This window comes from Elephantulus edwardii, unplaced genomic scaffold (genome assembly GCF_000299155.1).
Source record: "Elephantulus edwardii isolate Elephantulus edwardi_28Jun2011 unplaced genomic scaffold, EleEdw1.0 scaffold00214, whole genome shotgun sequence".
In the NCBI taxonomy this organism is placed as follows: domain Eukaryota; kingdom Metazoa; phylum Chordata; class Mammalia; order Macroscelidea; family Macroscelididae; genus Elephantulus; species Elephantulus edwardii.
In genome coordinates, this window is record NW_006399964.1 from 2561240 (window position 1) to 2577959 (window position 16720).

General features: G+C 42.6%; 1 protein-coding gene across 1 annotated transcript in view; it reads right to left on the bottom strand.

Annotated features, from left to right (window-relative positions):
- Window positions 1-16720, bottom strand: part of KIF28P — a 156758-nt gene that overhangs the window by 25584 nt on the left and 114454 nt on the right. Inside the window, exons 15-17 of the mRNA XM_006897758.1 lie at window positions 13398-13516; window positions 11732-11822; window positions 9584-9600 (exon numbers count right to left, since the gene is read on the bottom strand). Coding sequence (XP_006897820.1) covers window positions 9584-9600; window positions 11732-11822; window positions 13398-13516 — 227 coding nt within the window. The remainder of the gene's footprint in view (window positions 1-9583; window positions 9601-11731; window positions 11823-13397; window positions 13517-16720) is intronic.

Genomic DNA, 16720 nt, shown 5'->3' on the forward strand with positions numbered 1-16720 from the left:
TCTGAGAAGAATGGGAATCCCAGAACATTTAATTGTGCTAATGCGAAACCTATACTTGGACCAAGAGGCAGTTGTTAAAACAGAGCAAGGTAACACTGCATGGTTCAAAATTGGGAAGGGTGTACACCCGGGATGTGTCCTATCTCCATACCTTTTCAACATGTATGCAGAGCAGAATCCAATAATACATAAAAAAACATCTTAAAAAACCTTAAAAGAATTTCACCATGACCAAGTGGGATTCATAGTAGGTATGGAAGGATGGTTCAACATAAGAAAAACAACCGGTGTAATTAATCACATTAACAAAGCAAAGAACAAGAACCACGTGATTCTATCAATTGATGCAGAAAAGGTCTTTGACAAAACCCAAAACCCTTTCCTGATTAAACCACTCTACAACCTAGGAATAGAAAATAATTTCCTCAACATTGTAAAAATTATATACACAAACCCAAGAGCCAATATTGTTCTCAATTGAGAGACATAAAAAGCATTCCCTTTGAGAACAGGAACCAGACAAGGATGCTCACTATCACCTCTCTTATTCAATATTGTATTAGTAGTCTTAGCAGTAGCAATAAGACAAGAGAAGTAAATAAGAGGTATCCAAATTGGTAAAAAGGAGGTAAAATTACCTCTATATGCAGATGACATGATAGTGTACCTAGAAAACCCTAAAAACTCAGTAAGAAAACTACTGGACATAGTTGACCAATTCAGCAAAGTGGCAGGATTCAAGATCAACATACAAAAATCAATTAGATTTATCTGTAGTGACAAAGACAATATAGAACTGAAGTTAACAAAAGTATTGTTGCTGTTGATTGCCTTTGAGTCGAGCATGACTCATAGCTACCCTATGAATAAAAGGCCTGAAGCCCCTCTTTAACTATCGACATTTATCAAAGGTCATAGGGTTTCTGAAGGCATGTTATTTAGAAAATGGATGCCACTCCTGCTTCCAAACCTGTAATAGTATGTTATTGTTGTTATTTGCCATTGAGTTGCCTGCGATGTACAGCAGCTCTGAACCCTTCCCTGTCCTGAGCCAGTCTCACTAATTCTGACACACAAATTTCCATTACCCCATTTACTGTATCAATACATCTTATCCAGGGTTTCCCTCTCCTGTGCTGTCCATCCACCCTTCCAAGCATGAGGTCCTTCTCTAAGGACCGATCTCTCCTTGCCACGTGTCCAAAATTAGTGACGCAGACCTTCAAAATCCTAGTCTCCAAGGAGAGATTTGATTTCACTCTCTCCAAGACAGACCTATTTGTTTTCTTGGAAGTCCATAGTATGCTCAAGACTCTTCTCCAGCACCACAACTCTAAAGGATCTACTCTTCTTCTGTCATCCTTAGCCATTGTCCAACTTTCGGAAGCATAACAAGTAATTGAGAAAACCATGTCCTGGATTAGGTGCACCTCTGTATCTAGACTGACATCATTGTTCTTCAGCACTCTGGAGAGGTCAATGACAGCAGATTTTCCCAATGCAACTCGTTTTTTGATTTCCTGACTACTGGTGTTAAGAGTGTTGATTGTGGATCTGAGTAAGCTGTGGTTGCTAAGAAAAACCAATACCTATCACAAAAGATTAAATACTTGAGAGTAAATCTAACTAGAAACACAAAGGATCTATTCAAAGCAAAATACAAAACATTACTACAAGAAACAAAAAGAGACCTGGAGAAATGGAAGAATATCCCTTGCTCATGGATAGGAAGACTCAATATTGTGAAAATGACAGTCCTACCAAAGACAATCTACACATTCAATGCAATCCCAGTACAAATACCAATTCCATCCTTCAACGAGATGTATAAGGCAATCTCTAATTTAATCTGGAATGGAAAGAGACCTCAAATAAGCAAAGTACTCCTTAAAAAGAGAAACAAGGTAGGAGGCATCTCACTCCCTTATTTAAAATCCTACTACACTGTTGTGGTGGTCATGACTGCTTGGTACTTGTACAATGACAGACACATAGATCAATGGAATAGAATTGAGAACTCATAAATCAGCCCATCTACCTATGGTCAACTGATTTTTGACAAGGAGATTAAATCAGTTAAATGGAGAAATAACTGCTTTTTTAGCAAATGGCAAAATTGGAAAACCATTTGCAGAAAACTCAAAGAAGACCCACACCTCACACTGTACATAAAAACCAACTCAAGGTGGATCAAGAACCTAGGACTAAAACCAAGGACTATAAACATCATTAGGGAAAAGCTTGGAAGACCGCTAGAAGCACTAATCCACAACATGAACAACAGTCTTCCAAGCATCCTCAAAAATCTACAACCAGGAGAGGATAAAATAGATGAATGGGACCTTCTAACAATCAAATCCCTATGCACACCCAAAAACTTCTCCAACAGGGTAAAAAGGGAAGACGCAGACTGGGAAAAAATATTTGGTAATGACATGTCTGATAAAGGACTTGTATCTAGAATTTATAGAATACTCAAACACCAAAACAAGAGAAAGGTAGGTAATCATCCCAACTGAAAAATTGGCACAGGATATGAACAGACACTTCACTAAAGAAGACACTCAGATGGTGAACAAACACATGAAGAAATGTTCAAAATCCCTAGCTCTAAGAGTGATTCAAAACAACTATGAGGTATTATCTCACCCTTGTAAAAATAGCAAAACAACAAATGCTGGTGAGGTTGTGGAGAAACTGGAACCCTTATTCACTGCTGGTGGGAGTGTAAAATGGTGTAACCATTATGGAAGGCAGTAAGACACTTTCTCAAAAAGTTGCAAAAAGAAATACCATTTGACCCAACAATTCCACTACTGGGAATGTACCCTAAAGAAATCAGAACTGCCACCCAAGCAGATATGTGCACACCCATGTTTATTGCTGCTTTGTTCACAATAGCAAGGAGTTGGAAACAACCTAACTGCCCATCAACAACACATGGATAGAGAAGCTGTGGTATATTCACTCAGTGGAATATTATGCAGCACTGAAAAACAAAGAAATCATGAAATATTCTACAAAATTGGTAACCATGGAGGACATTGTGCTGAGTGAAATATCTCAGTCACAAAAAGACAAATATGTATAATGCCACTGTTCTAAAACAGGACTGACATGGGAGTTGGGGGAAAACTAAGACCAGAGGGAATAAATAATGTATATGGTATTGAAACAGATGAGGCAGAAAACTATATAAAAGGAATATATGATTAGGTATTATTGGCATGACAAGAGTCCAGAATAAGAGCTGCATACTCAAGCAGACTGAGGGGTAGATTGTATAATAATAAAATACTTTTTTTTCCAAAGGAAAAAGTGACCTGGGGAGGCGGGAGGTGGGGGGTTGGGCAGGGAGGATAATGTGCAACACTGAACTAATGGAAATTCAAGTTCTCTATAAACTTTCATTAAAATATCAATTAAAAAAGTAACTATGGCTTGAGTCATGTTAACCTCAGTCTTAAACTAACATTCTTGTTCTTTATCATTTTCCTGGAGTCCTTGACTGCAGATTTTCCCAAATGTCTTTTTGTTTCTTGACTGCTCTTATTATGGGTGTTGATTGTAGATCCAAGTAAAATGAGATCATTGACAACTTTTAAGCTTGGGAAGCAATTTATTGTCACTTAAGGTTAAATCTACCAGCTGTTCCTCAGGAGAAAGATAATTTCCTCTCATGTGATTTACGACCTCTGAAAATCTACTGGAGGGCCACCTATGAGGCTGTTCTGACTTCACAACAATGAATTTTTGTATGATGTTAATGATGAAAGTTTAGGGGCAATTATGTGATAATATAGCTATTTCTCATGATATGATCAAGGAGGGAGCTCAGGTGGCCTAGTGGTAAGATACTGTGCTTCAATCCCAAAGGCACACAGTTTGAATCCACCACCTGCTCTGTGGGAGAAGGATGGACAATCTCCTCTCATGCAATTTACTATCTCTGAAAACTTTCTTGAGGGTCAGCTATGGGTCTGTTTTGACTTGATAGTAAAAAACAACCACAGGGTAAGAGGAATTTTCACCAGCAGCTCTCAGGACAAAGATGGGGCAATCTTCTCCTGGGCCATGGATTTATAGTCTCCAAGACCCAACTGGAGGGTTAACTTTAGTTGTTCTGATTCCAAGGCAATGAGTTGAGCTAGTTTGAGCTGATAAATTCACAGGCCTAATCTGATGAAAGGACATTTCCTGAGGTATAGCCTTTGACATCTTTGCCTCACTTGGGGATAAGAGGAGAGAAGAAGTGAACAGAGAGGGGAACAACCACCATGAAAGACTACGAGTGGGTGAGCACTTCCTGCAGGTGCCTGTGCCTGGAAGCTCCTTGACACAGGGGGAAGGACAAGAGACATGGCGATCCCCAAGGATCTCTGGGCCTTCAGTCAAGAAAGGAACAGGGATCTTCCTCCAGACCTGACACGCGGAAAGTCTTTCCCTGGGTTGGTGCCCTGAATTTGGACTTCTGGCCCCTAACCACTAAGAGTTAAAAGAAGATGGAAGAAGTAGACAGTCACTGTACCAACAGGAATTGGTGGACACAGAAGACTTTAATGAAACAATGTATGAGCAAGAGTCTATGATGATGAAGGAAGTAGTTCAAGCTGCTCTGAAAGAATTGGCAAAAAACATGGTTGCAAGAATTGACGGCATACCAATTGACATATTTCAACAAAAAGATGCTGCCCTGGATGCACTCACTAAGTTGTGCCAAGAAATCTGGAGGACAACCACCTGGCTAACTGACTGGAAGAGATCTATATTTGTTCACATAAGAATGGTAACCTAACAGAGTGTGGAAATTATTGAACAATATCATTAATATCATATGCAAGCAAGATTCAGCTGAAAATTATCCAAAAATGACTGGAACAGCACATCAACAGAGAACTGCCAGATGTGCAGGCTGGGTTTAGAAGAGGCCGTGGTACTAGTGATATTGTAGCTAATGTTAGATGGATCTTGGCTCAAAGCAGAGAATACCAGAGGAATGTCTACCTGTGTTTCATTGACTATGCAAAGGCATTTGACTGTGTGGGTCCACAACAGACTGTGGCTGACTCTAAGAAGAATGGGAATCCCAGAAAATTTAATTGTGCTTATGTGAAACCTATGCTTGGACAAGGAGACAGTCATCAGAACACAGCAAGGAGTCACTGTATGATTCAAAATTGGGAAGGATGTATGCCAGGGATGTATTCTGTTTCCATAAGTTTTCAATCTATATGCAGAACAGATCATCCAGGAAGCTGGGCTGTCTAAAGAGGAATGTAGCCTCAGGATTGGAGGAAGATTCATCAACAACCTGTGTTATGCAGATGACACAACTCTGCTTGCCGGAACTCAGGAGGACTTGAAGTGCTTGCTGCAGGAGGTCAAGGACTGCAGCCTTCAACATAGATTGAAGCTCACATCAAGAAAACAAAGATTCTCACCACTGGGCCGATGGGCAGCATTATGATAAACGGTGAAAAGATTGAGTGTTAACAGCTTCCATTTGCTTGGCTCCACAATCAACACTCTTGGTACCAAAGTAGCTAGGAAATCAAGAGACAAATTGCATTGGGAAAGTCTGTTGTCAGGGACCTCGCCAGAGGACTGAAGAGCCATAACATCAGTCTGGAGACTAAAGTGCACCTAACCCAGGCCAAATTCTTGACAATTGCTTGCTATGTGTCAGAGAGTTGGACAAATGACTAGGGATGATAGAAAGAGAATTGATGACTTTGAGCTGTGGTGCTGGAGAAGAGCATTGAATATATCATGGACTTCTAAAAGAACAAACAAATTCATCTTAGAGAGGGTGAAACCAGGCTACTCCTTGGAGGCAAGGATTCTTAGGCTGTGTCTGCCATACTTTTGGCATGTTCTTAGTAGAGACCAGTCCTTGGAGAGGGACATCATGCTTGGGAGGGTGAAGAGACAGAGAAAGAGAGGAAGACCATTGATGAGATGGATTGACTCAGTGACTGGGATAATGAGGGTAGGTGTATCAGAGACAAGTAAAGTTGGCACAGGATAAGGCAGGTTTCAGGGCTATTGTACATAGGGTTGTAAATGACTTGATGACACATAACAACAACAATAACCTCTAAAAAAAGATGTTTGTCTGTTGAAGCCATTCACTTGCAGCATCTCTGATGACAGCAAAATGTAACTAAACTATAGTGCCGTCTCTTCTCTTGCCCTCACTTCTCTTTCTCCTTCCTCACCCTGCCTGGGACCTCGAGCTGACATTTGTCACCTGAACCAATGCCTGTCAAGATGGAGATTAAAAATAGCTGTGGTCTGGTCACACTAAATCGAAGTGGATGTCAGAGAAAGAGATTCTAAAGATTGCATTGGAGCATTGAGAAGCCAAATCTAAAGGAAAACATGATGAAGTTAAAGAGCTGACCAGATGATTTCAAAGGGCAGCTCAGAAGAACAAAGCAAAGTATTATAATGGAATGTGCAGAGAGCTGGAGTGGAGAATAAAAAGAGAAGAATTTGCTCTGCATTTCTCAAGCTGAAATAACGGAAAAGCAAATTTAAGCCTTGTGCTGCAATATTGAAAGATGCTATGGGCAATATATTGAAAAGGACCCAGAAAGTATCAAAAGAAGATGAACAGAATACAGAGTCACTGTACCAGAAAGAATTGATTGACACTGAAGAATTTCAGGAAGTGCCATATGAACAAATATAAGGCAAAAAAATAAGATCCCAGGAACTGATGGGATACCAACTGACTTGATTCAATTAACAGATGCAGCCCTAGATGCACTCACCAGTCTATGCCAGGAATTTGGAGGATGGCTGTCTGGCCAATGGCTTGGAAGACGTCCATATTTGTTCCCATTCCCAGGAAGGGTGATCCAAGTGAATGTGAAACTTATTGAACAATATCAATGAGATCATGTGCAAGCGAAATACTGCTAAAGATCATTCAAAAGTGGCTGGAACAGTACAGAGATAGGGAATTGCCAAAAGCTCAAGGGGGAATTTCGAAAAGACTGTGGCACTATGCAGCACTGGAAAACAAGGAACTCATAAAATATTATACAAAATGGGTGACCCTGGAGGACATTATGCTGAGTGAAGTATCTCAGTCGCAAAAGGACAAATACTGCATAATGCCACTGTTATAAAACAGGACTGACATGGGGATTGGGGAAAACTAAGAAAAAAGATGTTAAATAATGAACACTGCATTTAAATAAATGAAGGAAAGAACTGTCTAAAAGAAATGTATGAATATATATTTGCATGACAACAATCCAGAAAAAGAGTTTCATAGCAGCAGGGTGGGATGGGGGGACAGAGGAGGGAGGAAATTGTGCAACAATGAAAGAATCTTTTTTAAAATTAATTTTAATGAAAGTTTACAGAGACTTTGGATTTCCATTTATTCATTGTTGCACTTTTCTCCCTGCCCACCCCTCCCCCCCAATTTGCTCTTCTCTTTGAAAAGTAAAAGAATAATTCTTTCATTGTTATACAATCCCTACCCCCAAGTCCACTCCACTGTGTAGCCTTCATTCTGGACTCCTGTTGTGACAATAATACCTAATCATATATCCTTTTTAAACAGTTCTCTCCCTCATCTGTTCCAATGCAGTATACATTATTTATCCCCTCTTTCTCAGTCTCCCCTCAACTCCAATTTCAGTCCCATTTTACAACAGTGGCACTACACAATATTTGCCCTTTTGTGACTGAGGTATTTCACTAAGCATAATGTTCTGCAGGGTGACCCATTTTGTATAATATTTCACTAGTTCCTTGTTTTTCAATGCTGCATAGTATTCCATTGTGTGAATAGACCACAGCTTCTCTATCCATTCATTTGGTGATGGGCATTTGGGTTGTTTCCAACTCTTTGCTGTTGTGAACAAAGTCATAATTACCATGGGTGTGCATATATCTGCTTGGGTGGCAGTTCTGATTTCTTTAGGGTGTATTCCCAGTAGTGGAATTGCTGGGTCAAGTGGTATTTCTTTTTGCAACTTTTTGAGAAAGCCCCATACAGGCTTCCATACTGGTTACACCAGAAATAATCTTTTTAGAGAGAAAAGCAAACTGGGGGTGGGTAGGGAGGAAAATGTGCAATAATGAATGAACGGAAATCCAAATTTTCTGTAAACTTTCATTAAAATATCAATAAAAAATAATCTTAAAGTTTAAAAAAAGGAAGAAGAAGAGGCTGTGGCACCAGGGATATCATTGCTGATGTCAGATGGATCCTGGCTTAAAGGAAAGAATACCAGAAGAATGTCTGTTTGTGCTTTATTGACTACACAAAAGCATTTGACTGTGTGGGTCATAACAAGTGGCTGACATTGAGAAGAATGGACTTCTCAGAGAACTTGATTGTGCTTATGATGAACCTATACCTGGAGCAGGAAGCTCTTGTGTGAACAGAGCAGGGGAGCACTGCATGGTTTGGAATTGGGAAGGGAGTGTGTCAGGGATGTATTGTATCTCCATACCTATTCAATTTATATGCTGAGTAAATTATCTGAGAAGCTGGACTCTATGAAGAGGAATATGGCAATGGCATCAGGATTGGAGGAAGACTCCAATAACCTGTGTTATGCAGATGATACAACCTTACTTGCTGAAAGTGAGGAGGACTAGAAGCAGTTGTTGCAGAAGATGGATTGCATCTCAATATCGAGAAAACAAAGATTCTTACCACTGGACCAATAAATAGGCAGTGTCATGACGGGTGGAGACGAGCTTGAAACTGTCAATAGCTTCATCTTGCTTGGATCCACAGTTACCACCCTTGGTATGGGCAGTCAGGAAATAAGGAGATGCATTGCACTGGGAATATCTGCAGTTAGGGACCTATCCAAATTATTGAGGAGTAGTGATGTCAGTTTGAGGATCAGTTTAAGGTGTATCTGATCCAGGCCATGGTCTTTCCGATTACTAGCTTTGCCTCTGAGACCTAGACAATGAATAAGGATGACAGAAAAAGAATTGCTGCCTTTTAGCTGTGGTGTTGGAGAAGAGCACTGAACATCCCATGGATGACCAAGAGAATGAACAGATATATCGTGGAGAGGGTGCAGCCAGAGTGCTCTTTGGAGGCAAGAATGATGAGACTTCGCTTCACATACTTTGAACATATTGCTAGGAGGTACTATTCCTTGGAGAGGGACATGATGTTCAGAAGGATAGAGGGTCAGTGAAAGAGAGGAAGACCCTCAACCAAGTGGATTGACACGGTGACTGATGCAATGGGCTCTTGTGTGTCAGGAAGTGTGAGAATGGTAAAGGACAAAATGGGGTTCAGATCTTTTGTTCATAGTGTTGCTATGAGTTGTACTTGACAAACAACAACAGTCGCACAGTCCTCATGGGGCCCTGGCTGTAGAGTGTGGCTCTGACAGACACACACAGTCACACCTGAAGTTGTTCCATCTGAAAGCTCCAATCCTGTCCTTACAGGCCTGCATGACCTGGGGGTGAGTGTCACAAGACCAACCCCAAAAGGTTCCTTGTGTCTGTGCCTGGGCCTCGACTCTTTTCTAGTCTTTTCTTTGGTTATTGTTCATCTTTACGGAGGAGACTCCACGTATCACAGGACAGAATGGCTCCAATGGTCTTTCTTGGCTGAAATCTTTACAGAAGTCAGTCTCCTGGCTTGTTTCTTCTGTGGTGCCACTGAGAGGGGGTTTGAACTGCCAACATTTTGGTTACCAGCTGAACCCAAACTTTTTGTACCACTCAAGGGCCTGACTTTTTCTTTTTGCCTTTCGAATCTCTCTCTCTCTCTCTCTCTCTCTCTCTCTCTCTCTCTCTCGAGAGAGAGAGAGAGAGAGAGAGAGAGAGCACCAGCAGCATTTCCAGGGCCTCCTGAGGAAGCAGCACTTGAGGAAAGTTCAACATCAATAATCATACTTTGTAAAGGTGAAAATGGGGAATCCAAAAGCTGGCAGATCAGTAAGATTAAACTTCGTCTGAAGGGGAGGGGGGAATGGAAGAAAATGCAGAGGTATTGGGATGAAATTACTCCTTTCATAGACCCTGTGAGGGAGACTCCAGAGTGACATATGAAGAATCAGAGCAGTGTGTGAGCATTGATGGAGGCTCAGGGTGTCCCACACAACATGCTTGTTGTTGCTGTGTGTTGTCAAGTTGGAATCAATTCATCACTGACCTTCTAATGGGTTTTTAGAGGCAGTAAATTGCATGGGAGGAGACTGACCATCTTTCTGTCATGGAGCAGCTGATGGATTTGAACCATATACACTGAGGTTGGCAGCACAGCGCCTTTCCATTTGACCACCACTGTCAAAACACAGCTTGGAGCTCTATTCCTGGTCATGACAGACTAGGGCACTCAGCTAATCTGCTACAGACAAAAGAAAAATGCCAAATAAAATCTTGTTTTAATCACCTTAAAATATAATGAGAATGTTAAAAAGTAAAATAACCCAGAAAGATGTTTTAAAAACATCAATATTCTCTGAAAATCAAGGCAATGTGTTGCCAACATCAAGAAGACAAAGGTCCTCACTATGGGCACAACAGTCAGCATCAAGATAGATGGAATAAGTGTTCCTGAATGAGGAGGCGTGTGAGTGCCTGGCCACTGGCCCAGTGGGAGAAAGCTACCCCAGAGTGAGAGCTGAGATCAAACTCTGAAGACAAAGGACAGAGCATTCAGTTAGGGGCAAATCTAAGAACACCCCCACAGGCACCCTCAGGGGCAATCATAAAGGATAGCCAGCTCTTTCTAACTCCTTCTGTGAAAACAGGGGGGAAGGGAGGGTCTTCTGTTCCTCAAAAGGAACTTCCTATAACAGCACTGTCAGATCTGGAAATGGATCAACCAGCCAAAGTTGTTGTTAGATGTCATCAACTCCTAGCAACTTGTGAACAGCAGATCTGAACTCTGCTCTATCCTGTGCCATCCTCGTGATCTCTGATAAACTCGAGGCCACTATTACAGTCACAGTGTTAATCCATCTCATTGAGGGTCTTTCTTTTGATGATGCCCCACCTTCCCAAGCATGATGTCCTAGCAACATGCCCAGAGTATGTGAGATGAAGCATCACCATCCCTGCCTGTAAGGGGCACCCTCCTTGTACTTCCTTCAAGCCAGACAATGGAGTTTGCCTCACTCCCTGTCTCTCACTTACAGGTCCACACACTCCACTGCTACTTTCATAAACACTGAACTAATGAACCCTTATGGTGGTTTAGACAGTTAACGCAGTTGGCCACTAACTGAAAGCCTGAGTTCACCCAGACATACCTGGTAAGCAAGGTCTGCTGATCTATTTCTAAAAAATAAGCCACTGAGCACTTTTTGGAGTGTAATTTTAATCTGATATGTATGAGTTGCCACAAGTTGGAATAGAAAATGCTCAGAACTGGTGGTTAGGACAGATGCTTGGAGGACTGGGAACACAATAGTCCCATCCCTACATCCCATCCCCCAGAGCTCTCACTGGGGCACCTAGGAGCCCTTCATGAACTGGGTCTCCATAGGTGGTTGCTGTTGTGTATCACTGAGTTGGAACCAATTCATAGATGACTCTCCAGTGGGTTTTCATAGGCAATAAATCACATGGGAGGAGATTACCCACCTTTTTCCCATGTAGGAGCTGGTGGATTTGAACCACGTGCCTTAACACTAAGCCACCAGAGCTTGTCATATTAACCTTCATTCCTGGGGAAGCTCGGCAACCTGCCACGGATACAGGCTCACCTCCTGAGTCCTCTGACTGGTCACCTTCACCATGACCTCCTTCTGTAGATCGTAGCCCCTGGAATCTGATGATGCCAGATTCTTCACTTTCAGTTCCAGTTTAAGGCCCTGGAAGAGGAAGCAGTTGTCAGTGAAAGTCCAGTATTTATCAGGTCACACGGTCTTTGCAATTTCTTTTCCCATTTCCCCACTCAGCAATGGCTCAGACTTTCTAAAGAAACTAGTCTTATTATGGCTCCTTGGAATTCCCATCAAGACAAATGACTGGACAGCAGAAGTTTCAAGAATATCCTAGAACAAACAAGTGCAATAGTTATGAAAGGTTAGTTCGTTAGAAGGTTCCAGTTTCTTATTTTATATCACCTTGGAACTGACTCCACTCAATTCCAGGCATAGGAGCCACCAAGCTGTCAAGACCCAGAGAGTCCTTCTGATGGACAATCTAGAATCTAGTTTTGCTGGACAAGTGCTGGCCTGAGGTTCCAGGGTGCCAGTGGATCAAGGGTGGAAAAGATAGGGCTGGTACTGGAACCCTGAAGGTCCAGGCTTGTTGTTAGCTCCGTTTGCCTTTCTGAGCCTCTGTCTTCATCGGAATCATGGGAAACGAGGAATGACAGGGTGTTGAACCTCTTCTCCAAAGTCCTTTCTGGACCTGACAGCTCTCTGCTTCTTGATAGATTGCTCTTACGGAAGTTTACTGCAGCACCGTTAACTCATTATTCACAGGAGCCAAAATACGGAAACCACTTCAATGCCCATCAACAGAAGAATTGAAAAACAAAATCTGTTGTTACGGAGAGCCAGTGAGAGAAATGAAGTTACATATGCACAAACTTTCAAACAGTATGCTGACTGAAACTAGTCACAAAAGGACAACTATTATATGACCCAGGGGGTTCGAATCCACTAGCCACTCCATGGGAGAAAAAATGGACAATCTCCTCTCATCCAATTTACTATCTCTGAAAACCCTCTCGAGGGTATACAACAACAACAACTTATGCAAAAGAGGCATAGCTGTAGAGATTAGCGTTTATTGGCAGTTTCCAGGAGTAGGGGTTGGGAGAAGAGGAATTCTCAGTTTAAGGTGTATTGTGTTTCTGTTAATGGTTGTGAAAAAATTAATAGGTGGTGATGAAAGTTACACATTATGAATCTAGTTTTGGTTTCTAAATTGTGCATGTACAAATTGAGTTTGCAAAAGTTTTGATATATGAGTGTGTGTCTGTGTGGATGAATGGGTAGATAGATAGATAGATAGATACACACACACACACACACACACATACATAATTGAGAAAGGAGGGGAGGAGAGAGTGTGCTCTGATGGCCTAGTGGCAAGAAGCTGCACTGCAGTCCCGAAGGCAAGTGGTTTGAGGCACCAGCTGCTCTGCAGGAGAAGGATGGGCAATCATCTTCTGTGTGATTAACTGTCTCTGAAAACCCACCAAAGGGTCAGCTATGGGTCGTCTCCAACTCTGGTACAAGAACAACAACCTAGAGACGTCCATCTTTGGCAGTTTGAATCCTCTGGCACCTCCGTGGTGAAGGATGAACATGGACGAAAGCTTGGGACAGAGCCTCCCTCATAGCTTCTGAGGAGTCTACACAGCTGACACCAGAATCAAAGTCACACTCTTTATAGCATCTCATTCCAGCCATGCTAGAAACCAGAGCCATTACCTTCCTCAGCTCCTCACTCATCTGATTTGCCTCTGCCACTAGAGGCATGAGTTTGACGTAATCCTGGAACACCGCTCGGACAATTGGGTCTGATTTCCCATCTATGCTGTGTGCGACACCTGCAGAGAGAAAGGTCACAGTGACGAGGAGAGGTGGCTACTTGGTCTGGGACATTTGCCATGAATCAAAGTGTATGTTTGGTTTTCTAGCAATCTGAACCACTGTTCACCACACAACTACTGGACAGGAAGTTATATGGACTTTGGGAGGAGCGAAGTGGGCCCACAGCGTAATGGTCACAAACCACTGACTTCAAATCATTTTTTCCATCCCAACAATACTTACAAAACAACTCAATGGACAAGGAGGTTGCTGGAGGGAAAATGGCTTTTCTAGCCTGTTAGCTTTGATTTCCACAGCCTGGCTGGGTGGAAATATACAAACTGGGGATGTAAATGATCCAAGATGGGATTGGTCTGTTTTGTCATCCTGACAGGTTTAATTGACCAAATTTGTTGTTGTTCTGTGCCATGGAGTTGCTTGCGACTCATAGAGACCCTATGTACAACAGCCCTAAGCCCTACCCTATCCTGTGCCAATCTCACTGTCTCTGACACACCTACCCCCATTACCGCCGTCACTGAATCTACCCACCTCATTGAAGGTCTTCCCCTCCTGCGCTGTCCCTCCAACCTCTCAAGCATGACGTCCCTCTCCAAGGATTGGTACCTCATTGCAACATGTCCAAAGTATGTCAGAAGAAGCTTCAGAATCCTTGCCTCCAAGAAGCAGCCTGATTTCACCCTCTTCAGAATGAACCTGTTTGTTCTTTTAGCAGTCCATGGTATATGTCTTCTCCAACACCACAGTTCAAAGGCATCAGTTCTTCTAACATCCCTAGTCATTGTCCAGCTCTCTGATGCATTGCAAGTGATTGCAAAGACCGTGGCCTGTATCAGGTGCACCTTAGTCTCCAGAGTGACACCATTGCTCTTCAGTACTTTAGAGAGGTCTCTAACTACAAACTTTCCCATCACAATATGTCTTTTAATTTCTTAGCTGCTGGTGCCAAGAGTATTGATTGTGGAGCCAAGTAAACTAAAACTGTGAACAATCCCAATCTCTTCACCAACCATCATGATGTTGCCAATCAGCTCAGTGGTGAGAATCTTTATTTTCTTGATATTGAGCCTCAATCCATAGTAAAGAAAGGTGATCCCACAGAGTGTGGAAATTACATGCAAGCAAGATTCAGCTGAATATTATCCAAAAATGACTGGAACACACATCAACAGAGGATTTCCAGAAGTGCAGGCTGGATTTAGAAGGGGTCGTGGTACTAGGGATACTGTAGCTAATGTTACATGGATCTTAGCTGAAAGCAGGGAGTACCAGAGGAATGTATATCAGTGTTTCATGGATTATGCAAAGGCGTTTGACTGTGTAGATCACAACAAACTGTGGCTGACTCTGAGAAGAATGGGAATCCCAGAGCACTTGATCGTTCTAATGCGAAACCTATACTTGGACCAGGAGGCAGTCGTTAGAACAGAGCAAGGAAACACTGCATGGTTCAAAATTGGGAAGGGCCTATGCCAGGGATGTGCCCTTTCTCCATACCTTTTCAACCTATATGCAGAACAGATTATCCGGGAGGCTGGGCTCTATTAAGAGAAGTGTGGCATCAGGATTGGAGGAAGATCCATCAACAATCTGTAATGCAGATGACACAACCCTAATTTCTGAAACTGAGGAGGACCTGAAGTGTTTGCTGTGGAAGGTCAGGACTACAGTCATCAGTATGGATTGTTCAAGTTTAACAGTTGAAAATGGGAATCTCTCTGCCAGCAACAGAGAAGATGAAGGAGGAAGAGGTCGGGGAAGAGGGGGGAAGAGGAGAAGGAGAAGGAGGAGGAGGGGGAAAGGAGAAAGGGGAAGGAGGAGGAAAAGAAGGAAGGAGGAGGAGGAAGTGGAAGAGGAAGGAGGAGAAGGAAGAAGAAAAGGAGGAGGAGAGGAGGGGGAGGAGGAGAAAATGCAGAGTGTCTTTTGGGGCCAGAGATTCCTAAACCAGTCAGACTTGGGCCTGTACAAGGCAATATCTGCTGCAGTGGGAAGCCGGAGACCACCATGAGACACAGCTGACCTGAGCCTGCTGCCTTTTTCAACCAAAGCCAGGGTCCTTCACTCAGACTTGCTAGAGGACTGAGAGGACAGATGAAGACACTGTAATGTGCAGGACTGAGAGCTTTGTAACACTCACCATGGCCATAACACTGAAGGTCAAAGGATCTGTGAGATGCTTGAAAAGCTGCCTGCACAGAGGAATTTCATCCTGTTACCAACTTGAACTGTAACCTATTAATTTCCCTAGTAAACCCCAGAGCTGTGAGTACGGATCTGTGAGTTCTGTGTGGCCATTGCCATGGATTATTGGACCAGTATTACAGCTGTGAGTCAATGAGAGGTGTGGTTGGGTGTTAGAATTAATGGAAGTAGGTGTGGAAGTGTGGGGACATGTCTGACCTCGTGTTGTGGGTGTTGCTGATGGGAACTGCTCTCCCTTGTGAAAGAAGTGGAGGGTCAGATGTAGTTGTCTGCATATCACTGCTAGTCCTTTTACAGTGGTAGTGTGAAAGATTGGGATACTAAAAACATGTGAACTGCCGAAGTCGTGGGAACATGAAGATAGTAGACTAGATAGATGGCAGCCCATAGCCTCTTCAACAACTGTTATGTGCTCTTGAGCCAACTATGGGTCATGGCAACTCTTATGAATAGCAGATCTCAATCTTGCCCTATCCTGTGCCATTGTCATCATCTCTGATCAACTCAGGCTCATTGTTACGTCACAGTGTTGATCCATCTTGTTGATGGTCTTCCTCTCTTCCTCTGACTTTCCACTTTTCCAAGTTTGATGTCTTTTTCCAAGGACCAGCCTCTCCTAGCAACATGCCTAAAGTACTGTGAGATGAAATTTCACCATCTTTGCCTCTAAAGAATGCACCATTTGCATTTTCTCCAAGACATATTGTTTATGCTTTTGGCAATCTATGGTATCCAATGCTCTTTATCAACATTGCAGCTTAAAACCATCAATTCTGGTGAGCTCTGGTGGTCTAGTGGCAAGAAGCTGCACTGCAATCCCAAAGGTGTGTGGTTCGAATCCACCAGATGCTCTACTGGAGGAGGGACAATTTCCTCCTGTACCAATCAGATCTGATTTGATGATGTTGTTGTTGTTGTTGTTGTTGTTATGTGCCATCGAGTCGTTTTCGACTCATAGCGACCCTATGCACAACAGCCCTAAACCCTGCTTTATCCTG